Source organism: Rattus norvegicus, chromosome 7, assembly GCF_021556685.1.
Source record: "Rattus norvegicus strain SHRSP/BbbUtx chromosome 7, alternate assembly SHRSP_T2T, whole genome shotgun sequence".
Taxonomy (NCBI): domain Eukaryota; kingdom Metazoa; phylum Chordata; class Mammalia; order Rodentia; family Muridae; genus Rattus; species Rattus norvegicus.
This window is the reverse complement of record NC_141540.1, coordinates 126,828,164-126,851,220: the sequence shown is the minus strand read 5'-3', so window position 1 is coordinate 126,851,220 and position 23,057 is coordinate 126,828,164. Positions and strand designations below refer to the sequence as shown.

Genomic DNA, 23,057 nt, shown 5'->3' with positions numbered 1-23,057 from the left:
AGGTCCAATGGCTTCCAACCAGGGACCACTGTTTTGAGTAGACAGTAGCAGGGGGCTGGCTGCAGTGGTAACCCTGTAGCCAGCTCTAGGTCAAGCCCCACTCAGACACTGACCCTCTCGGCTGTCTTTTGAGGTAAGGGCTGTAAACAAGTGCATTGGGTCGCTGCCTTTGGGTGGGACAGAATAAGGCCCCCCACTATGCCGTACTGCCCAGGGCAAGGACCAGCTGGGGATGATCATGTCACTGGGGATTGTGTGAAATATGCAGGTTCTCTCCTGATCCAGCCCCCAAAACCTATGGAATCAGCATCAGTGTGGGGGGAGTGAGGAGGGGGTGCTTTGCCTCCCCCATCTCATGTGCAAGCTGCACAGTTTGATGTGTCCCTGGGGGAAGGGACCTCACACTCCTGCCCATACCGGAGGAAGAGTGGATGGAAATTTCCACATCCCAGACTGTCAGAGGCTGTGGCCCATTTGCAAGCCTTGCTGATGAGCTAATTAGAGCTGCTGGTCTATTTCTGCTCAATACCTAAATGAGGTCACCAGCCTAGTGTGCCTGTGAGGTGCCTGGTGAGGAAACTAAGGGTAGCTGGGCCAGAAGGCAGGCTTCATCTCCGAGGAGGGCTGTGGGACCTGGAATTTTGGATTTAGGACTGAATATTGGATGTAGGACTTGAAGTGATGAAGCCAGGGTTGTCCCAGCAGGATAACAGGAGTAGTCACTCCAGCCACCCTAAATTGTCTTCATGTAGCTATCCCTGGTTTGTTGTTTGTTTCTTTCTTTCTTTCTTTCTTTGTTCTTTTCTTTCTTTGTTTCTTGCTTTGTTTCTTCCTTTGTTTCTTTGTTTATTTCTTTGTTTTTGAAGACATGGTGTGTAGCCTTGGCTGTCCTGGAATTCACTGTGTAGACCAGGTTTGCCTCAGATTCAGAGATGGGCCTGTCTCTGCCTCCTGAGTGCTGGGATCAAATGCATGCAACACCACACCACCATGTCTTAGGAACTCACCCTTCATGCCCCTCCCCCTCAAAAAGACCAGCATCTGGGTCCTTAGATTGCTCTTCCTCTCTGCTTTAGCAAGCTCTGCCCTGTTCCAGGTGGGACCAGAATCTGCAGGTGTCCATACCTGACATCTCAACCTGGCAGTCACTCCAGAGGCCTTTCTGCTACCCACAACACCAGGCTCATAGGGAATCATGATTTCATGACTCCCAGATGTCTCCACTGTGCCCCAAACTGTGGGCTCCCACTTTGTGGATTCATTTAGGGAGCTCTATGCTATATCAAATGTTGTGTGTACACCGGCTACGCTGGGCACCAGCATGGCATCCCATATGGTTCTTTGTTTTTTTTTTTAAAGAATTATTTATTTATGTATACAAGTACACTATAGCCATCTTCAGAAACACCAGAAGAGAGAGCCAAATTCCACTACAGGTGGTTGTGAGCCACCATGTGGTTGCTGGGAATTGAACTCAGAACCTTTGGGAGAGCAGTCAGTGCTCTTAACCGCTGAGCCATCTCTCCAGCCCATGGTTCTTCGTTTACAGAGTATGGAAGTGATGTATGGAGACAGTGCTTCTTCAGGATGCATTTGGCAATGTCTGGAGGTGGTTTATTCTTAGCATACGGAGAGCCATTGTGAGCATCTAGTGAGTAGAAGCATCCCACAGTGCTGGGGACAGCCCTACCACAAAGAAGGTAATATTTTCCTGAGAGACCCTAGTGAGGGCATTCGGCTACTGGTAGACAGAGCAAGCCTGGGTTTGAACTCTAGTCTTTGCCTACTTGGATCTGTGATCTGACTCTCAGCTCTCATGCAGAAAAACTGAGGCTTCAAGGGATGAGGGCACAAAGCTGGGTCCCCAAAGCCACCCCTCCCTCTCCAGACCCCTGGCATCCTCCTTGCTGTCTTGCCGGGGCCATAGTGCCCTTTTGGGATCCTCTCTTCTGCCAATTGTCCTTACAAGTTGTGGGCAGCGAGGCCACTAGTCACCTACAGAGCTGCTAGGGAGAAGAGAGCCTGGAGGAGCAGCTGTAATGATGTTGGCACAGTAGGTACACCTCAGGACTGTCCCAGTAAACAGAGTCATGGGGCTCCCTGGGCAGATCAACAGTCACATGCTCAATGAGCAACAGTCTCAGATGTGACCTCCGGCCCAAACACACAACCCCATTGGCTTCTTGGAACACTTGTCACACAACGACAAGAACTCACCCACCCAGCTAGGCAAATGTGGGACCCAGACCCTTATTGCCCACACCCCGTCAATCACTATAGACATCAGTTCTGCTTTGGGACCACCCTGATCCAACCTGCTCTGACTGGTCTAGAATAAGCCAATCTGGCACAGAAACTAATGTTTTTTCTGATTTATTTCCAGTGCTGAGAATCAAACTGAGGATGACAGAGAGACAGACAGAGTTGGAACTGGAGAGGAGGATAAACAAACAGAAGCCCTGACAGTGAAAAGTCAAGTGAGAGGAAAGGTGTGTCCTTAGTACAGATCAGATCTGTTTTCTCACAGATAAGCTAGGCCAAACCCAGTGAAGCAATTTACACCAACTAGGATACCTCAACGCCAAAGCAGCTCTCGCCTCAGTGGGGACAGGAGATAAATTATTCCAAATCTAAATTTAAGTGACCGTAGCTCAGGAACACAGATTTAAGTTATTCCAAACTCCGTGTTTTAACAGGAAGTAGTTTCATGAACTTTTTTATAGTCAAAAATGAAGAAAGTCGTAAACCAGGGTGCTTTTCAAGTACATTGGTGGGGGCATCAGAGAGATGGTGGCAGCAAAAAAATCTCAGCCACGGGCCTCAGATGTTGTCAGATAGTTCTTCACTGTGAGGTTGGCGGAAGCTAGTAGTCTGCCAAGTCAACACATTCCAACAGGGTTTTATCTGTTTGTCTTAGAGCACTGGGTCGGACCCACACAGGTGAGCAAGGAATGGTTATTAGGGGCCTGAAGATAGTGCGAGGTAATTGTAATTAGTCCCTGAATGTGTAACATCCCAAGCTAGCCACAGTCGCTGAAGTTCTGATCAGTTAATCGGCTTTCCAGAAGGTGCAATGGAAGGGACAGCTTCTTTATGTGAACTTTTGTTTACAGATGGCTACAGCCAACAGGGAACCATAATCAACAGAGCAAACACGCAAAAGGCTGGACGCTTCTGTGCCCTTCTGCGCTTGTCAGGCAGTGAGGCTGAATGGGAAACAGTCTGAGGGTTCCTCGAACAGTTAAACGGAGAGGGGCAGAAGAAATGACATTGCCACTCCTCTGTGTATCCACAAGAACTCGATCCTGAATGTCCAGAGCCACATTATTCCTACAGCCAAAGAGCGCAAGCAACCGAACACCCATCAGCCCATGAAAATGAATGCGGCACACCATGACGGAATACTAGTCAGCCACAAGAAGAGTGGAGACAGACAGAAAACGTAGATAGGCCTTGTGTTGGTTTGAATATGCTTGGCCCATTGGAAGTGGCACTCTTAGGAGGCGTGGCCTTGTTAGAATAGGTGAGTTTCAGGTCAGTCTGGGTTACAAGGGGAGACTGAGTGAATGAGTGGAATGATTCTGTCTCCAGTTTTGTGGCAGCAGAAGTGCACTGAGACACCAAATCAGCAGTTCTCAACCTTCCTGGTGCCGCCATCCTTTAATGCAGTACCTCATGGGATGGCTGAACCATAAAGATATTACTGCCACTTCGCAACTGTAATTTTGCTACTGTTATGAATCATAATGTAAATATCTGTGTTTTCCTATGGCTTTGGGCCACCCATGTGAAAGGGTCATTTGACCCCAATCGATTGAGAAACAAGGCACTAAGTGGAAGTCAGGCAGAAAGGCCACTTAGTGGGGACTGGAAGTGGAACTGCATGGTAAGGCATTTCTCTAGTATGTGCAAGGCTTGTTCTTTTCCCCTCAGAGAGCTGGGAGAGGGGTAGCATGTAGTTCCACTTCATGAGAAATCTAGAACGGGTGAAGCCAGTCAGAAACGAGGTTAGTGGTTCCCAGGGCAGGTGCAGGGCAGGGTACAGAGTGGTGTCTCGGGGTTACAGGGATCCTTTATAGGAAATGAAGCTTTTCCTTCCATGGTGAAGGTATTGATAACTGTGAGCCTTAATTGAGTGAACTACCAGGAACATGAGTCACATAGTTCATCAAATCAGGAACTGGAACAGAAGTGGGCTGCAGGATGCTCTCCCTCTGACCCTGGTACTTTCCTAATCCGTGACTATCCACACCCCTTCCCCCATCAGCACGAGATTGCAGCTCCCCTGTGGGGCCTGGGTCTCCAGGGTAAGCTGGTACCCTGGATTTGGGGCCTGCCATAAGAGGTTTTCCCTGCTGCCTCCCAGGGATGGGAGGATCCCAGTGCAACCTGTTCAGTCCACTCTCATCCAGAGTGTCTGCACCCAGCATATCTTCCACATGCTTCCAGCAGAAACATCTCTCGGGTGTCTGTATCCTTCCTGTCTGAGCATTTACATACAATGCTATCATGTGTTCATCCGTCTCTGCCGTCTGATAGTGACCTTTTAAGTCTAGTTTAACCCTGTGCTGCTATTCCAGCCATCACAGACTGGCCCTTGGATGCCCCAGCCTGTGCTCAGACTCTATCATGCAGCAAAACATTTCCCACTTTAAAACCAAATCCATTACTATTTTAGGATCACTTATAAAAGCGTCATTTCCCGTCTTCTCTTGAATACTCTGCCAAGCTAACCACAAGGGTCCTTGTCTCTAACTGGCAGCAACCTTTTGACAGGCAGATCTCTGCAGGGGAAGAGTATGGCCCTGCTCTCTGCAGAAGTCAATGGCTGGCCTACATAGAACTGAGTGTCAAGGGCTGGTAGAGAATGTCAGAAGTGACAGCCCTGGGAGGAGGATGATATAGGGAAGTGGGGTGTGTGTGTGGAGTTACTGGGCCAGCAAAACAGTTCAGCAGGCAAAACTGCCAAACCTAATGACCTGTGTTTGATCCCCATGATACACGTGATAGAAGAAAATTGACTCCTGCAAGTTGTCCTCTAACCTCTTACACACACACAAACACACACACACACACACACACACACACACACACACACACACACACACGTAGGCATTACAGCGTCAGTTCCCCAGTCTGTAGATAATGGTGATGTGAGCAGCATGAGGCTTCCTGATCTCACGTGGTCAGCATTATTCTCAAGGTGCAGCACCCCCTTTCAATTCAGGTTTCCCCGCTCCCCACTTCCCATGCCAGGCTTCAGGCAGACTGTCGAGGGTGGTAGAGTTGGCCCCTCCTCTTCCTGGGTAGCCTTGTGGCCACCCACCCTTCTCTGCCAGCACTGCCCAGCGGTACCTTTGGCGTGGCCTTTTTTAGGGGCCACAGTATCTTCCTTGCCACCCATGAACACTGAGTTTAGTGGTATTCCGTTTCTACTCATCTTTTTCTTTTCTTTTTACACTTTTTAAATCTCTTCTGGTTTTGATTTGGGGTTGGATCTGATAACTCCCCACCCCCACCCCAAACCCCAGTGTTACAAAGTCTGTTGCCTGTGGGGCTCGTATTCTCTCTCTGAAATGGTCTTCTCCAGAGAGTGTTGCTTCCAAGACCCTGGGTTTGTCTGAAAGTGGCTTTCTCCTTGTTCCTTCACTCCAACACAAAAAGACAAGTAAAACCTGCACACACTGAAGAAAGCCTCCTGCTCCTCCAAGTACCCATGAAGGGACAGTAATGGCTTCTACATTCTCCCATCTCTTTCTCCAGATCAGGGTCCCCAATGGTTCAAGGCCACCCAAGCAACTACCAATGTGCAAAGGCCACTCAGTTGAGTCTTCAAGGATCACAGGTACCACGAGTGCACACTTTTGGTGGTGAGTTTCATCCAATTCCTAAAACTAAACATTGTGGCAGCTTCTACTGGCCAGAATGAGTCAAGGTTACATTGTATCATTTACTGAAGCCTGGGAGAGCTGGGCACACATTCTGTTCCCTCTCTGAGTCCTCCCCACCAGCACCATTGTCAGTCACCTCCCCCTGACATGGTCAAGAGCTGTGGGTCCACAAGGCTGTCCATCTTTCCTTCAGCTGCAGGGGAAACCAGGGAGGGGTTTCTCTGTAGCCCTGGCTGTCCTGTAACTCACTCTGTAGACCAAGCTGGTCTCAGACTCACAGAGACCCACCTGGCTCTGCCTCCAGAGTGCTGGGATTAAAGGCCTCTGCCACCACTGTCCAGTTCACGTTCACTTCCTAAGAGATAGTGTTTTTTCCGAGAGGCTGCCACAAAGCAAACTTCCTTCCTTGTGGGTTGATATTCTGGGCAACTCACAGGATACTCCCCATCTGGGAAGGAATGCAGACAGTGGCCACCAGGCTAACGGGCAGGGGAGGCCAGGTCCTGAATCTTGTAGTTGTATTCCTTCCTAGTTCTCTCTTTTGCTTCATAACCCTGGGCTCAACCCCTACGCTCACAAAGCTATTGCCTTGCCTTGTGGGCACAACATAAGCTTCAGCGAAGCAGAGTACCCAGTCCCTGCTCAGGATATGTCACCCCTGCAGGTCTGATGAACTTGCAGACTCAAAGCAAACCAAAGTCTGGTCTCTGCCCTCCCCCATCCTAGATAGGGTACTCCCCCAGCTCTCCAGAGGAGTAAGCACCCCAGTCTTTGGCTTTGATACAGAATTATTCTGGCCAGACCTACCTTAAAGCCTTTCCAGGCTCCGCCACACTAAGGGCCAACCGCTCTTCAGCCCAAGCCTAAATTTCTTAGATGAGAGAGGATAGTTCTGCTACTATATTCTTTTCCTACCTGCCCTCTTGAAGGTGGACTGGCTGTCCCAGTGAGGTGCCTGAGAAGCCAGCATGGCCACTGACAGCATTGAACTTGGCTTTTGCTACTTTCTAACTTCTCATTTCAACTCTGAGGTGTTGGAGGACAGGAGAGCATGACTACCCTCCCATCTAACTGCTTCCTCTGTCACTTGAGGAGATCAGTTTGGTTTCTTGAGTCTCCATCTGCCATCTGTTTAATAGAATAGATAATGAGTGTTTCCAGCCACTGTCAGGGTCCTGAGGGCAGGTTAGAGTTGTGTGCATTTTGTGAATCATGAGTCTATCAAACACCAACCAGGCTCTGGAGCCCAGGACGTTTCTTCCAGGCAGGCAGCTCTGACAGCTAGTGTTTGGAAGGTTCTTCCTCAAGGGTGGAGGGCAGAGGGCAGCATTCCTGGCAACCTGTGGGTATGGCCTGCCAGATCCCCCGGCCCCGCCCAGCAGTGTTCCAGTTTCTGATGTCAATTAGTCCTGCTGACTTCATCAGGGAGGAGGCGTGGGAAGATAAGCAGGCAGGCCAAGTGTAAACAAGAGCATAAACCTCCTGGAAGGAGAGGAGCTCAGAAAGAACTAAGTTGGAAGGTGCTACCTCTTCGGTGGGTGACCCAATGGGTGAGACACTCATATTTAATGGCGGTGTGTGAGACTAGACAGGACCTCAGGAGTCAGGCAGTCCGTGTGTGAGAGAACCTGGCTCCCAGGAGAGAGTGTGCTGGCCATAGTTGGTCAGAATCCTAGATGTAGATGACCCAGAGCATCAGGTCAGAAACTGAATGGCTCAGCTTGATGTATGCTGGGGAGTGGGGCACGGTCAAGACAGTGTGTAGCTCATGAGGGCTCCAGGCTGCTGGGGCTGAACCTATGCCCTAGTCTTCCCGTTCATATGACCCTTCTAAACCTGGGGCTAGCTGTGCATATGCCAGGCCAGCAATAGGCTGGGACATCATTGGCTGTAAGAAAGTTAGGCACAGGTTGAAGTGCTGTGACAGCCAGGGGCCTCGGCAGGTGACTGTGGATAAGGAGAGTGGGTAGCAACTTTGCAAATAGACATGTAAGAGGGTGTTTGGATCAGGGCCCAGCAAGGGCAGGGTAAGAGGTGAACCAGGTAGCTTGGGGAACCATCAGGGGGAACTAGGTGTGGTCCCAGTGTAGAGGCCCACATCCCAGGACTGATCTAGGCTGCGTGGGTGTTTCCAAGGCCCTGTCAGCTGCTCTGCCATATGCTTTCACAGCCAACAATTGATGAGCCCCGGGGGGGACTCAGAGGCAGCAAGGGCCTGGCAGCTGCTCTGGATAGAGCAGCCTCCTTTCCTTCCACCTCCAGCCCTGTGCTCATTATGTTTCCCCGCCTGGAGGAGCCCAGCCTTTCCCTGCTGTCTACCTCAGCTTCCCAGAACACAGCCCTCATTAGGTTGCCCTCCCCTTGGCAAGAGGCTCCCCAGCGAGTCCTGGCACTGCAGCTACCCAGCTATCCAGGTTGGCAAGCTAATACACTAGTTGGCCAGGGTCACCACAGAACTTTTAACACCCAGGAAGCCCAAGACCAAGGGTCCAACCAGGCTGCTGTCTCCTGATGGCCATTCCTCGGGTGCTTCTCACAGTTTGTGTTCTAGGTACACATCCCTGGATCTGTGTTCAAATCTCCCCTATACTAAGTACACCAGTTGATGTGAATTCAGACTACCTTCATGGTCTAATTTGTTTGTACACATGTGTTCCTATGTGTGCGGGCACACATATGTGGATGAGTGTGTTTGGAGGAGAAGGGGCTACTTCTGTTCTTGAACTAAGCTATTCCCCAAACCCCCTAAAGCCCTCATTGAATCACCTCTTAAAAGGCCCTGTCTCCAAATAAGCCACTATCTACGGCACTCAAACTTGAAGCTTCAGAATTCAAATGGAGGAGGGGAAAGGATACACTTCAGTCCGCAGTAGCTACTGGGGGATCCTGGTTCCCACTAGTGGGCTATAATTCACGCAGGGCTCTTTAGTATTCTGTGATCCGTGTGGCTCTGTCTTCCTGGATGGAGCTTCTCTAGGACTAGGAATGGCGTCAAGTCCTCTTGGGGACCCTGTCTGACTATGCACACACACACACACACACACACACACACACACACACACACACACACTGCATGATTTCCCAGGCATGGTGGCTCATACCTTTAATCTCAGCACTTGGGAGGCAGAGGGAGGTGGACCTTTAAGTTCGAGAGTCTATGGAGTGAGCTCCAGGACTACCCAGAGAAACACGGTCTCGAAAAAAACAAAACAAAACTCATCATCATCGTCATCGTCATCGTCGTCGTAACAAGCCATGCACGTTTAAATGTGAAGGGGCAGGAAGGCCAGAAGAGACCCCATCAGAAAGGGTGGTGTTCTAAAGTCCCTAGGCTCTGCTGCCCTGGCCTGGCACAACCCCTCACTTGTAACAGAGGCTGCATCGCCAACCATGACACCATGTTTCTGAAGAAGTTTCATGTTCACGTTCCCCAAGCCTCATCCCGAGAGCCATGGAAGGAAAGAGCTGGGGCAACCCTTGCTTCAACTAACCATTGAGCTAGATCAGGTCCAGCTTGCTTCAGGGTGGGGCTAGGATTCTGCCTGGGCCTAAGCAACACTCCAGGGCTGTCAGGGAGCCTACAACTGGGCTGGGCTTCCAGGAAGCAAGTGATTCATGGCTGTCCCTGCCCTGCAGATGGACACAGAGCACGGACAGGATCAGACCTGTACCTTAGCCCTCTGGTACCAGGCACAGGCAAGGTAGACTTGGCCAGCTCCACCTCGGTCTGCAACAGCAGGAGAGCTGAGGGGGAGGGCAGGAGGCTCTCCAGTCTTCTTGAAAGCTCACCCCTCTGTGAGGCTTAGCTCTGACACACCACAGCTCTACACTCTTGGACCAGTTAGCATCTCTGAGGAGACTCTTCCTTGGTCAGATGTAAACAAATACCATCAGTGCAACCAATATTTGAGTAACAATGTTTATGTACAGGGACCATTTTAGACACTGGAGACCCAATCAGGGACAAGCCCATATGCCCATGGAATTTTCACAGAAATGGGTAGATATGCTTTGAGTGCAGTACTGAATTCTGCCTTGCTGTGCTTTGGGATGCTTTAGCTGTGAGAGACGGAGTCCAAGAAAACCTCCCTGAAGTGAACATGTTGAGCTTGTCCCATATTAAGCTGCATCAGGAACAGAAACTCCCATTTCGTGGGCCTATTTGGGAGGGAACAGTCCGGTGACTGATGCGAAGACATCAGTCTCTCTGGTTGGTGGCTGTAGACCCACACATCCAGCTTTCATTCCCCTGGAAGGTGACCCCTGTCCTCTCCCTCCTAGCCTTCCTTCGCCTACTGGGGCCATCCTGCAGGACTCTTACTAGCCGCCAGGAGACTAAGACCTAAAAAGAGACGGATACCCAAGGTCACATCGCTCGTGGGCGCACACCGGCAGTTCCAGGGCCTCCCATCGCCTGCACAGGACTGCCCGGGCAACATTTCCACGCTGCTGGGACTCCGCCTGTCTTTTCAGCCCTCCCCACCCCGAACCGCATGCAGACCCTGCAGTGCCCAGGGGTAGCGAGGCCACAGACTAGCGTCGTTCAGCGCACCCGGCGCTCCGACCGCCCTCCCCACGGCTAGGTCCCTCAGTCCCCTCCTCTGACCCCTCCCGTTCCTTCCTAGGCCTCTTCTGCTCCTCAACCTAGGGCTACAGCACTCGATCCTGTTTCTGATTCTTCTCTGTCCCCAAGTCCAGCCTCTCCAGTCCTCACCCTGGTCGCCTCCTCCCGGATCCCCGCCACCCTCTCTGCGTACCGGGTGACGCAGCACCGCCTCCCGCTCCCGCCTCCCCGCGCCGCCGCCGGGCAGACTGCAGGGGCCGCTAACGGTCCCGCGCCCCCCGGCGTCCGCGCGCCCCGCGCCCGGCGGACGAGGCCGCGCCGGCGGCGATGGGCGCAATGGGGGCGGCGGAGCCGCTGCAATCGGTGCTGTGGGTGAAGCAGCAACGCTGTGCCGTCAGCTTGGAGCCCGCGCGGGCTCTGCTACGCTGGTGGCGGAGCCCGGAGCCCGGGCCCTCGGCGCCCGATCCCGGTAAGTGTGGCCATCCCGGGTTGGTGGGGCCGGTGCTGCATCCATCCCCGGCCTGCGTAGCCCAAACGCTCGGGGCAGACTGGGATGGGGCGGAACTCGGAGGGAGGAGACCCGGGGCACGGGGAGAAGCGGCCGGGGCACCGAGGCGCGGGGAATCCGAGACTCAGAGCCCCGGTGCCGGGCGGTCTAAGTACTACGCGGCCTCTGGCGGGGAACCGTCTGAGCTCTGAGAGCCCAGATACTCCTGGAACTGGCATGACAAAGCCTCTGGAAGTGCTGGAGGCGGAGGGGAAGAGCGGGCGTCCACTGCCCTCCCCCCACCCCCTACACCCCCAGCATCCGCGGGACCCCAGGGGAGGTTTGTTGCTGATGCTACAGTCGGCTTGGCGCTGGCACACCTGAACAGGACTGGTTTCTGGTCATCCCCTTCCTCCGAAACAGTGAACCTAAAGTACAGACACATGCTTCTCTATGGGAGAAGCCCAGAGGCGCCCTGGCAGGGACTTCCTGCGATTAGGCAGTTGAGCCAGGGGCTTTGACTTTCCGATGGGGTGTGTGGAGCTCAGGGTTGAAAGAGGAGTAGCTTAGATGGGCACAGGGAAAGATGCAACCCACCCGCAGTGACTGAGATGGTGCAAGGACACTGGAGCCACTCTCCCGGGCTTTGCTGAAGGTTGTCTGGTAGCTGAGGGATTGGCTGAGATTTGAAAGATGTCATTCAGTCCTTCTTAAAAGGATTACCAGAGGATTGTGTGTGGACACCCAGGGTGGGGGCACCCAGGGCTGGCCTTGTAAATGTATTCAGTTTCATTCATTCCTTGCTCTTTTCTTTCTTTCTTTCTTTTTTATTTTTTTAGACAGTTTTCCTTTGTGGCTCAGGCCTCAAACTTGGATTACAGATGTGTGCCACCAAGCCCAACATTTTATTTCCTCTTTCCCTCTTTCTTTGCTGGGAATGATAGAATCCAGGGCTTGTGGCTTGGTAAACACAGGCTTTACCACCAAACACCAAACATCCCCTGCAAGTTTCCCCTGAGAGCCTTGGGAGTCTAGCTCAGCCGCTGATGGAATGGGGTTTTTTCCACTTAAGGAGGCACAGAGAGATACATGGGGATAAGTGCATCTAATGGACTTGGATCCTGAGAAGAACCTCCAAGGGTAGGCATCAAGCCTGAGTCACAAAGGGGTCGTCACTGACCAATACAGGATGGGCTAAGCAGGCCTCACTTCCTTGGTGGCACTTGCCCAGAGAAACCTTGAGGGGCTGAGTGCTAATGGCAAACTGATAAAGACCTGAAGAACCTCAAGACATGGGTGTGTAGAGACAGAGCAGAGTAGAAGAAAGGCAGTTGACTCAGTCTAGGTGGGGACAATGGAGGCAGACAAGGTTGGGTGAAGCGGGGCTGTCACCTTGAGAAGGCACCTGTGAAAGAAGCATGGGGTTTCCTATTAAAACTTGAGAGTGGGCATAGTGGGAGTCGGGACTCCCTGTAGGACACTCTGCATTTCAGTTGCCATTCATTCATTCAGTCAGTCAGTCATTCACTCATTCAACCCAGAATGGCTTTTTGGTGCTTCTGCATTGTGCTGTGGGGCTCTGCAGACTGAGCTGAAGGTAGGTAGGGCTAAGGTAGCCTCAGACTCGTTTCTGGCCTTGGGATCAAAGCAGCATTGTCTTCAGAGTGCCTTTCTGTGGCTCAGTGCCTGGGACTTGATTGCCCTGAAGTTCTTCCCATATGCCCCTGGCACACCCTCTCGGGGCCATGTCTCTCTTGTCCTCTGACTTTATTACCACTGTTCTGCCTAGGCCTGAGTGGGTTGAATTTCAGGTAAGCCTTTAGGGCCTAGCATCTAGGCTTAGGCTAAGAATGCTTTTGCATAGGGGTGCTCAGTATGTGTGAGCGGCAGCCCTTTGCTCTGGGTCATACAGACACAGGCTCCGAGATGGGGCGCTCGACAGACTCAGCTGAAGCTGAGCAAACCCAATTTCACGGGAGAGCACTGCCTCTTCTGGTCAGGGAGGCCACAAAGACTCGGACAAGACCCATCCTCCTTTGTGAGATGTGGGATGGGAAATCGCCCGTTGCCCATTGTCGGCGTTGGCACAGTTGATCAGCTGCTCTCGTGGTTTCCGGTGCCCACACTCTAGGGCTTGGTTTGCTGGCAGCGTCTGCTTTCCGTCGGCTTGTTTTTGCTGGCAGGTGGCTTCCACAGCTGGGCAGGCTGCGCGAGTATTGCGTCACCTCTGTGAAGTGTGCTGCCACTTTTGTGTAGGCTCGTCCACTGCCACTTGGGTAGCAGCCCCAATAGACGCGTCTTCTCTAGGACTGGCTGTGAGGGACCAGTTGGTAGGCTGCCTCAGAGAGCACCCTGCTCACTTCCCCTTTCCCAACGCTCTCCGCCTCCTGGGGTGAATGCAAAAACAAGTTGGCAAACCATCTTGGTTCCTGCTAGCCCCGTGTTTTCAACCCCCAGAGAAGCAGGCCTACTTGAGGATAAGGTGAGATTTGAGTCTGTGGAATCAGAGAGCATGCTCTGAGCAGTTTGTGGCACATTTAATTCAGTTAGCCGGTGGCACTTCCAATCTGCCACTCCCCAGGTGTGTCTGGACACACCTGAAATGCCTGGGCTGGCAACCTTGGGCAGAAGATTGTGCAGAAAGAGATTGTAAGACATTCGAGAGGCGGGCAGCCCTGGAACTCCCAGACAGCCCCTAGGGACACTGTGCACGCAGCTGGCTATTTCTTCTCCTCCTTCATCCTCTCCTGCTGTAGACATGAGAACAGGAAGATGTGGATTACTCGTTCCCTAGGTGCCTGGTGCACAGCAGAAGGGGGCTCTGAACCCAGACAGATATTCTTTCTGGGGTGGTTGCCACGCTCGCTGCCAAGTACCCAGCAACAGAGATAAGGACTCAATCTTGGGAGGGGGAGATCAGCCCAGGAGGAAGCTGAGCCAGCAAGTGCTTCTCTCCAGGCCACAGCCTGGGCGGAAGTGGGGCAGACTAAAAACAGGAAATGGGGGGGGGTTCTCTAAGTGGATCACTGGTTGAACTTGAGACAGTCTGTAGTGGCGGCTGGGCTTCTACTTCCCCCGTACCCCCAGCTACAGCAGGGCACAGTATCAATCCTGCGTCTGTTGGTCTTCAGAGTACAGGCTGTATTTCTGAGTGTACTGAGGGCTCAAGGATGGCATTGGGGCCACTGCCTAGGCTCCACCTCTGTGGGGAGAACCTCCTTTGTCTTCTACCAGCCCCCACCTGGGTGCCCCAAAGCTGGCAGTGAGCTCATGGGCAAGTCACTGCTGTCTTTTGCCTACACCCTCATCATTCCCCACCGTGGGCTATGAATAAGCAAGCTTACGAAAATAAATCATGGGGCTGAGGGGTATAACTCAGCCGTAGAGGGCATATCAAGAGACACAAACACACACACACACACACACACACACACACACACACACACACACACACACCAGGTCGTAGGATGGGTCCCCAGCAATAAATAAATAAATTAATTAATTAATTAATTAATAAAATCCTGAAAGCAGGGGCTGGAGACATGGCTCAGTGGTTAAGAGCACACCGCTCTTGCAGAGGACCCGAGCTTGATTGACAGCACCCACATCGGACTGCTCACAGACACGTGTAACTCTAGCTTCAGTGTACCTGCACATACTCTCACTGACATAGACATCATTTAAAAATAAAAATAAATCTTAAAAAAAAATCCAGGAAGCAGAAAAAAAATACTTTACTATCATACACACAGAGAGTTTGATGTTTGTGTTTCCGTGTGTGTAAAATGCATGGGTGGGGGAGGGGAAAGATTAGGAAGTAAACAGTGATTTCCCATATTATAGTTTGCTGCTGTGGAACTTTGTTTTCTGAAGAGTGGCTTCACCGAGATCTGATTCAACTGCAATAAAATCCTCATGTTTTAAGGGCACAGTTCGTTGTGTTTTGATAACTGCACCTGTGTAAGCATTGCCAAGATAGGGCCTAGGAGCCACGGCCCAGAACCTTCCCCCACCTGCAGTTCTGAGGAAGCTCTGCCAAGCCCAGCTCCAAAGGATGGGTTTACTCTACCAGTGGTTCTCAGAAACACAGCCACACAGAAACACAGCCAAAACTCCTTACTGGTTTTAAAAACCGTGGATCTGTGGTTAATTCTTTTGGCTTAAGTAGTGTGTGTGTGTGTGTGTGTGTGTGTGTATACACACACATTGTTCACACACACAGTTTACACATATGTTGCGCTCATTCACTTGTTTCCACCTTTGAGTAAGAATTTCGGAATCCTTTTGGGAACACCCACTTTCCTGTCCCTTGGGTACAACTTTAAAGAAGAAAGCTAGACCACGTTAGATTAAGGAAAAGGATTATTTCAAGATAAGCTTCTTATTGTTGCAATTTATTGCATGAAAAATCACTACTGCCCTTTTGTTGTTGAGGGTTTGAGATTGAGTCTTGCTCTACAACCCAGCCTGGTCTATGTAGCCTGGGTTATCCTCACACTTGAAGAGGTCCACCTACTTGAGCCTCCCAAATGCTAGAGTTAGAGGCATGGACCGTACCTTTTCTTGGATACCTTTGTGAATGATTAGTGAGAGGAAGTTTCTTAAAGTCAGAGCCAGGGGGATTATAGATGTTTATACAAAAGCAAATTCGTTCAAGAAACCCGAGAAGCTGTGGATGGGGGACAGGCCTTCTTAGCCTATGAGGAAGCAGGAAAGGCTAAACTATATGTCTATACAAAAATTGTAAAACCTTCATAAGGTGCCCCGCAGTGGTGGCACATGCCCTTAGTCCTTTAGTTCCAAGCACTCAGGAGGCAGAGACAGGTGGTTCAAGGACCAACCTGGTCCACAGAGTGAATTTTAGGACAGCCAGGGCTATACAGAGGAAACCCTGTCTCTAAAAACCAAAAGGAAAAAAAAAAAGATGGGTATGTGTGCGGCAGACATGATAACAAAGCTTAAAAATTAAAAAAAAATAACTTTTAAGCATCTGTGAAAATTAAAGGCAGGTCTCATAGCACATATCTATAATCCTAGGATTTGGAAGGCAGGGGGATCAGCACCAGGGCCATCTTGGACTCTACAGTGAGTCCCTGTTTCCAAACAAAACAATTTTGGTAGGAAAGTGGAACCAGGCACAGAAGTGCACACCTATAACCCCAGCACTTGAGAGAGATGGAGTCAGGAGGACACGAGTTCAAAGACATCCTGGCTTACCTAGCAAGACCTTGTCTCCAAATAGACACTCCATCAGAGCAGTGACAGGAAATAGAAGAGTAGATAATAATAGATAGCTTGATGATCGATAGATAAATTATTGATAGAGAAGTAGATGGTAGAAAGATGGGATTGTAGATGATTGATAGACGTATCACTAAAAAGATGACTGATACATTATTGTTGATACATTATTGTATGGTTGATACATTATTGTTAGACAGGAAAAGATAGAATACTGATAGGTTGGTAGATGATAAGTAGCAGATACATAGATAGATGGATAATTGACAAGAGATGCCATTCACAGAAATAGATCCTGAGGTGGAGGCCACAGAGATGTGCTGTCCTCAGCCTGTGACTGGGAGGTTAAGCCAAAGAGCATCCCTGATAGAGATGCTTCAGGTACCTCGGGAACCACCCCCCACTCTTCTCAGGGGGAGGCATAGTGGAACGGTCAGAGCTGTAACTACTCTAGGGAAATGATCTGAATATCTTGAAATTTGAAAGTAGTTTTCTTTGACTTAGCATTTAATTTTTTTTCCTTTCTTGGTGCTGAAGGGGGAACAAGGGCCTCACACATGCTAAGTGTCAGCTTTGTAAATGAACCCCACACCCTGAATTCGAGGGACACAGGAGGTAGAATGTGGGGCACTTCTTACTGTGAAGATCTAATGTCTGTGTTCGTTAAGACCTTGCCAATATGCTTGCCCAGTGTATTTACTTCTTCTCCAACCTGTGGTCATGCTTGTCGGCCCTCCCCTTTCTGTCTGCCAGTTTATTAACAGATCCCTCTGCCTTGTCTTGATGCTCTTCACTGGTAGCTGTGAAGATCTGTCCAGATCTGCCCCCAAGGTGTTAGCTTCAGGCCCTCGTATTAGCCCTTTCCCCCCACTTTCAACCCCCGTATGGCTTGAAGGTTGTGGGCCTGCCACTATCTGTGGGCCCCCATAGGTCTTGACAATGGAGCCAACTCTAGCCCTGCTGGTACAGGTTTTGAGGTGGGGAAGCACCTTGTGTGTGGAGCTCTCTCATAGGGAGAAAGCCCGTTATGTCTGCACAACTTGACTGTGTCTGCCCCTCTGGGAACCCGAGGAAGGCTGCCAGAACCCCACATAGCTGTTGGTTCAATTCTTCCAGAGACTCCAGCCTTTGTGTGGTCTCTACGCTGCCCGCCAGGGGAAAGGGCTATCTCTGCTTTCTCTCAGGAGTTGGTTCTAACTGTCGGCCCGGAGACAGCCAACATCTCACACAACACAGAGGACTATGAGCCGGCTGCTCTTGTAGGTGGGCTCTTTTGCCTGTCGGCTTTCTCTTCTCTAGCCTAATTCTTCCTCTCTGCTCTCGACTGAACCCAGTTCTGTTCTTTGGGTCGCAGACCGGTTCAGACAACTACCGCCTACACATTCATGGTCCTCCTACCTCTGACCCTGGCCTTGGATCCTTTATGATCACCATTTCCTATCGTTGGAACAATCTTGTGGTGGAGGGACCCCAGGCATCAGGATGCGAAATTAAAAAGTAAAATAAAAACTAAATCACCCAGTTCAGTCCTACTGACTTGTCAGTGCTGTGGGTGTCTGACGGGCCTCTGTGCAAACACAGCTGCCCATCTTCCAAGGGTGAGTGTCCTGCACCTTCCCCCATGACACAATCCTGACCCTGCTCATGTCCCCCATCACGTGCTGAGCCACTGGCAGTGCCCAGCATCCCTGGCACTTCTCACCGTGGGCCTCTCTAACCAAGGTGTTTTTCTTCTACTTTCCCACGTAAGCCTTGGTCTCACTCCTGTCCTTCAGGGTTCAAAATGCACTTTGCCCTTCACGGGGCTTTTCCTCTGCCGGCCATTTCTTTCTGTCCCTTGTCATGTGTTCTTATCTGCCTCCTTCTCTGGGGCAGGATCCTTGCCAGAATCCTCTTCTATGTGCCTCCTGATTCTTCAAGGACTCCCCCATCCCCCGAGTAGATGCTTACAGGACAGGGCGTGACAAGGACAAGGACAGCTTACTGTCCTTGCTCAGCAGTGGGGTCAGACTTCAGGCCCTCTATCAGGAGGACTTGGGTCCCTGACTCAGGACCCCTTTTACTCCCCCATCAGGATCAGAAGTTGCGGTTGGTTGGTGGGTCTCCTGAGGTCACGGAGTCTCCTGAGGTCACGGAGTGTGAGACACAGGAGGGAGGAAGGGGCTTCCTGGTAAATTCTTGCTGGGTGACGTCACTCCCCTCTCTTGCCTCTGAAGGAGTGTGAGTTGGAAGCCATCAGGGTATGAGGAGGCTGAAGAGTTTGTGCACAACCCTTGTGTCGCCCTGGTATAAAGGGTGCTGGTGTTAAGTGCTACCCGGGAGGTCTCAACCTAACAGAGCCATGCAGGCGTCACTCATGCGCCTTTAAGAGGCCAGAAGCAACAGAAACGATCAGCTCGCAGAAAGCGGACGACGCACACACGTCCTCCTAGTGTCTGTGAAAGAAATAAATGGCCATCAGGTCAGCCTACATCAGACACAGATGTGTCCTTCCAGATCAGTCCAGTGGTCACGACAGCCCTTTGGATCGAGGGCTTCGCAGCCTCCCAAGACAGAGGCTGGAAGACATCGTTCAGGTAGCAGCCTCCGCTGGCGTTTCAGTGGCCCTTGAGAGATGACAGGTCTCAGAGGTCCTTGCAATAGTCATAAACTCGTAATCGTTCTGACTGGACTTCCTGGTTAACTTTTGGTAGTCGAAAACATGTCAGCACGTGGGTGTGGCTGTCCCTGCCTGTGATCCCAGCTCTGAGACTAAGAGGTTCCAGAGTGGCAGGCAACCTAGGCCAGCTGTGAGACCTTGTCTCCAATAAAAATAGTGTGTCCCTTAAGGCAGGCATTGTCTAAAAGAGACTGACAGGCCTTTTGGCTCTGTGGGCCATCTAGTTACTCAGCCCTGCCTGCTTCTTGGGGGTATAAACCACCACAGACACTCTGTCAACAAAGGGTCATGGCTGTGTGCCAATAAAGCTTTATTTACAAAGAAAGACAGCAGCCTGAATTGGGGAAATTCCCTGCTGTAAGTCTCTCTCTCTCTCTCTCTCTCTCTCTCTCTCTCTCTCGCTCACTCGCTCGCAAAGAGGGACTAACAGGGTGTTGTCTTGTAAAGGTAGTGAATCCAGGTGGCTAAAAACAACTTAAAAAGCCCAACACCTGGGGTTGGGGATTTAGCTCAGTGGTAGAGCACTTGCCTAGCAAGCGCAAGGCCCTGGGTTCAGTCCCCAGCTCCGGGAAAAAAAAAGCCCAACACCTGAAGGAAATTGCTGCTGCTGTTTGAAGAAGGTGCTCACTTGGCAGCAGCAGCAGGTATCTGCCAGGGGGAAACCCATAAATTCAGGGTAGATTCAGCCCCTCTGAGGAACAACATCTGCAGCTGCAGAGCCTCAGGGCCTCTGCGACTTGGATTCTCACCTCTCTGACCAGTTCTGTGCGCAGATCAACTGAAGTTGGCCCTGGTGTGCCGGAGTGTTGCAAGAATTTTCATCCCGAAGGGGCACTAAGCGATATCAAACCCCACCCCACCCCCACACACACACCTCCTTCATAAGGTCCTAATGACAAACCAAAGTCCGCACTACCAGAGAACAAATGAGTTTAGTAGGCTTACTTAGGAAGCACAGGTGAGAGGTTACAGGCAGGAGTGTGGGTGATGCTCCCCACCACCACCCGACACCCCCCCCCCCCCGCCAAAGAAACCATCCTGGAAGTCCTGCACCCAGCGTGGATGATAGCCCCCTCCTCCTTCCCCTTGCCTTCCCCAACCTATCTACACTCTAGCCCCTCCTCAGGACCACACCCCCACCTCATCAGTTGCCATTAGGGCAACATTGTATACAGGTAGCTGGATGTCTCTGCTGCTGCCCCTCGTGCTTCAGACGCCCCCCACCCCCCACTCTGCCTTTTAATTCTCTACGTGGCAGAGAAAATGAACCTGATAAATACCCCTAGTCTGTCTCAGTTTTGGTGGTTCAGTTTTGAGGGCTCCTAGGAAGGATACATCCACCCCTGAAGGCAGCGCTGAGTTCTGCGTGCTGTCTGCTTTCCAGACTTGTGTTCCGTCTGTTCTTGAGGTATTCAGGCACAGTTGTGATTCACCTATTTCTCCCTTCAGTTCTGTCGGCCTCCACCTTACATTCTGCAGCTGTTTGGAGGCTTGCCGCACCCCCCTTTTGTCTTTATACAAAGGGCCCTCCATCTCTGGAGACTTCCTTTTGTTTTGGGCATTAGCGTGGCCACCCCTGCTTTCTTTCCATGAGTGATTTATGATTCCCAATCTTCTAGCCTCGCCCATAAAGTGCTTACATCTTGAAGACCACAGTGAGTTCCTCAGTACAGGTGCCCCTTGGAAAGGGGGGGCTGGCCTTTTCAGTGGGGCGTGGTGGTTCTTGTTCAAGAGAGGCTGGCCCTGCCCTGGCCTAGGGCTGCAGGGAGCTGGCTTGTGTTGACACTCTTGTCTGTGCGCACTGGTGTTTCCCATAGCGGTTTCTTCTGTCCCAGATCGGAGCTCTGTGGTGTAAAAGGAAACCCATGGGTCCCTTGCCTGCCCTCAAACTCAGGTACCTGTCTTGTGCCTCCGCCTCTCAGCCTCCATAGTTGGGTATCATATCTGAAGTTAAAGAAGGAAGAGCACATCCAGTCCATCCCAGGGCTCGAAGGTGTCTGTGTTTTCAGACTAGACTGTTCCTACTGACCCATTTCCTAGGCATCGCCTCTCCTCATCGCCCCATATTCTATACATTCTGCCGCTGAGCACTGAGAACAGCTTGTAGTTTTAAGCATCAGACACAAAGCTTCTCAGCTCCGTTCCTGACTCTCTCCTGAGAGCCCCCCTCCCTCTTTGTCCCTACTCAAAGGCTTCAGGAGTGCCTCAGCAGGTGTGGAGCCCACAGCCACCTCAGAGCTCCCACTTCGTGACTCCTGTGTCTGACTCGCTTTGTTGTCTGCGCCCTTGAAGATGCACCGGGCGGAATTGGCATCCACATAGAAGAGCCCAGAAAGAAGGGAACAGAATGACTAGCCATTCTCAAGAAAGAATCATTGCCTAGAGAATCGCGACTTATGTGGTGTTTCTGCACTCCCAGGGGTCCACGTACAGAGCTTTAACGAAGGCCAGGCGTTCGCTCGGCACATGCTGCCGAGTGGCCCTATGCCAGGGAAGTGTGTCTGACTCCTTTTTAATTGCAGGGCAGTGAGACGTGTTCCTCATCCGGTTCTCCTGGGTGCCTCTGTTGCTCAGGTTCCTGTACACGCTGGGTACACACAAGCCAAGGTGCTTAGAGCCAATTCACACCTATTTTCCATGGGTGTGTTGCCTCCGCCTTTGCATGACCTGTGAACCTCGATAGTGGGCACTGGGGGAGTGGCTGTCCTGTCCTAACCCCTCTTCTCCTGTCACATCAGACCTCAAGGTCTTGGAGAGCCATGTGCAACAGTCGTGACCTTGATAAGAAACTTCTCACCCTATTGCCTCCGTTCCTCCAGGCTGGGATTCTAAGTATGGGCCATGGTGCCCAGTTTGTCGTCTTGATCTTAGGAGGCCCGACTGAGTGGCATATCCCCACTATCTTGACCCTTGTCCGACATGTGTGGGCTTATGTGTGTATGCGCCTGGGTCACTGGTGAACCTTTCTGCCCTAGAGGCATGTGGGAAACTGATTGCATCCCAGAGTCTCCGACAACACAGTTGAGCGGAGGCAGACACTGTCCTGTCAGCGAGCTGTGGTCACAGCTCACACACACAAACAGAACAGAACCAGCAAGTGCTAGAAGCTGATGTCTGTCTACTCCACGAGGCTATGGGATGACTGCAAATACCACAGCAGGCTGTAGAGAAGGTGCTGGCAAACTCAGCCTGATGACAGGGACCAGCAGGCCAGCCTCACCTGCCAAGGGCAAGCTGACTTTTCTGGAACGCGATGGCCTTTTGTCGCAGGGCGAGCTTCGGACTCACATGAGTCGCCTTGTCGTGAACAGAAGGGCAGGAGAATTTTTCTATTGTCAGCAAAAGTGCTCAGAGTTTTAGCCAAGATTCACTTACAGGTTTTCCGTCCAAGGTTAGAAAGGAATAGGAACGGTTGAATGTATGACATTGTCCTATTTGAATCAGTAATGGTTTTTTTTTTCTTTTCTTTTTATTAACATGGATTGATTTTGTTGTTTTTGTTGTTGTCGTTGTTGTTCCGAGACTGGGTTTCTCTGTATAGCCCTGGCTGTCCTGGAACTGGCTATGCAGATCAGGCTGGCCTCGAACTCAGATCTGTCTGGCTCTGCCCTCCTAACCCTGAGTGCTGGATCAAAGCTGGCTGGCGCAGACTGTTCTAATGTCAGGAGATGAGTAGTGAATGGACTCGTACGTTCAGGTTTAGCTCTGCTGGCTGGAAGTGAGTAAGGGCCCCAGCTCGTGTCACAGGCAGCGGCTCCATCGCGGTGAGGACACGGCAGGAAAGAGACAGAAGATTGATCTGTGATTGGGGCAGACACTTCTAACATCTCTCTCAGCTGAACTCCAAAAATGTAAAAACCATTTAAAATACAGTCTTGTAAGAGGTGCCAGAGGAGGTAAGATGAGCCTGCCCTGATGTGTTATCTAAGAGTCCCCTCATAGGCAGAAGCCGACGGAGACCAGTTCTCATAGCCACTGGCTGTTCTAACTGGAGTAGTGCTTTTGGAAACAAAGGCCCTGAGCACGTGCGCATGGTCGTGCAGGTGCGTGTGTGTGTGTCCCTGTGCATGTGAGCAATGCATGTGCATGAAGGCACATGGACATGTGTAGAGGTCAGAGGTTAACATCAAGCATCTTCCTGGTTCACGTGCCACCTTTACTTTAATTAAAAATCTTGGGGGCTGGAGAGATGGCTCAGTGGTTAAGAGCACCGAC

General features: G+C 51.2%; 1 protein-coding gene and 1 long non-coding RNA gene across 9 annotated transcripts in view; one reads left to right on the top strand and one right to left on the bottom strand.

The window, feature by feature from the left end:
• Nucleotides 1-9,796: 9,796 nt before the first annotated feature.
• LOC148004918 (uncharacterized) lies at nt 9,797-10,734 on the bottom strand. The gene is made up of 2 exons (XR_015624928.1): nt 10,649-10,734; nt 9,797-10,049 (listed from the first exon to the last, which is right to left on the bottom strand). It is a non-coding gene; the product is annotated as an uncharacterized LOC148004918 (long non-coding RNA).
• Cerk (ceramide kinase) overlaps nt 10,525-23,057 on the top strand; it is a 42,912-nt gene continuing 30,379 nt past the window's right edge. For 7 of the 8 annotated variants that reach the window (XM_087556615.1, XM_087556613.1, XM_087556610.1 and 4 more), the window contains exon 1: nt 10,701-10,924. Coding sequence is in view for 4 of the 8 variants with exons in the window: in XM_087556610.1 (XP_087412736.1) it covers nt 10,783-10,924 (142 nt within the window). In the remaining 4 variants the exon portion in view is untranslated. 8 annotated transcript variants of the gene reach the window in all.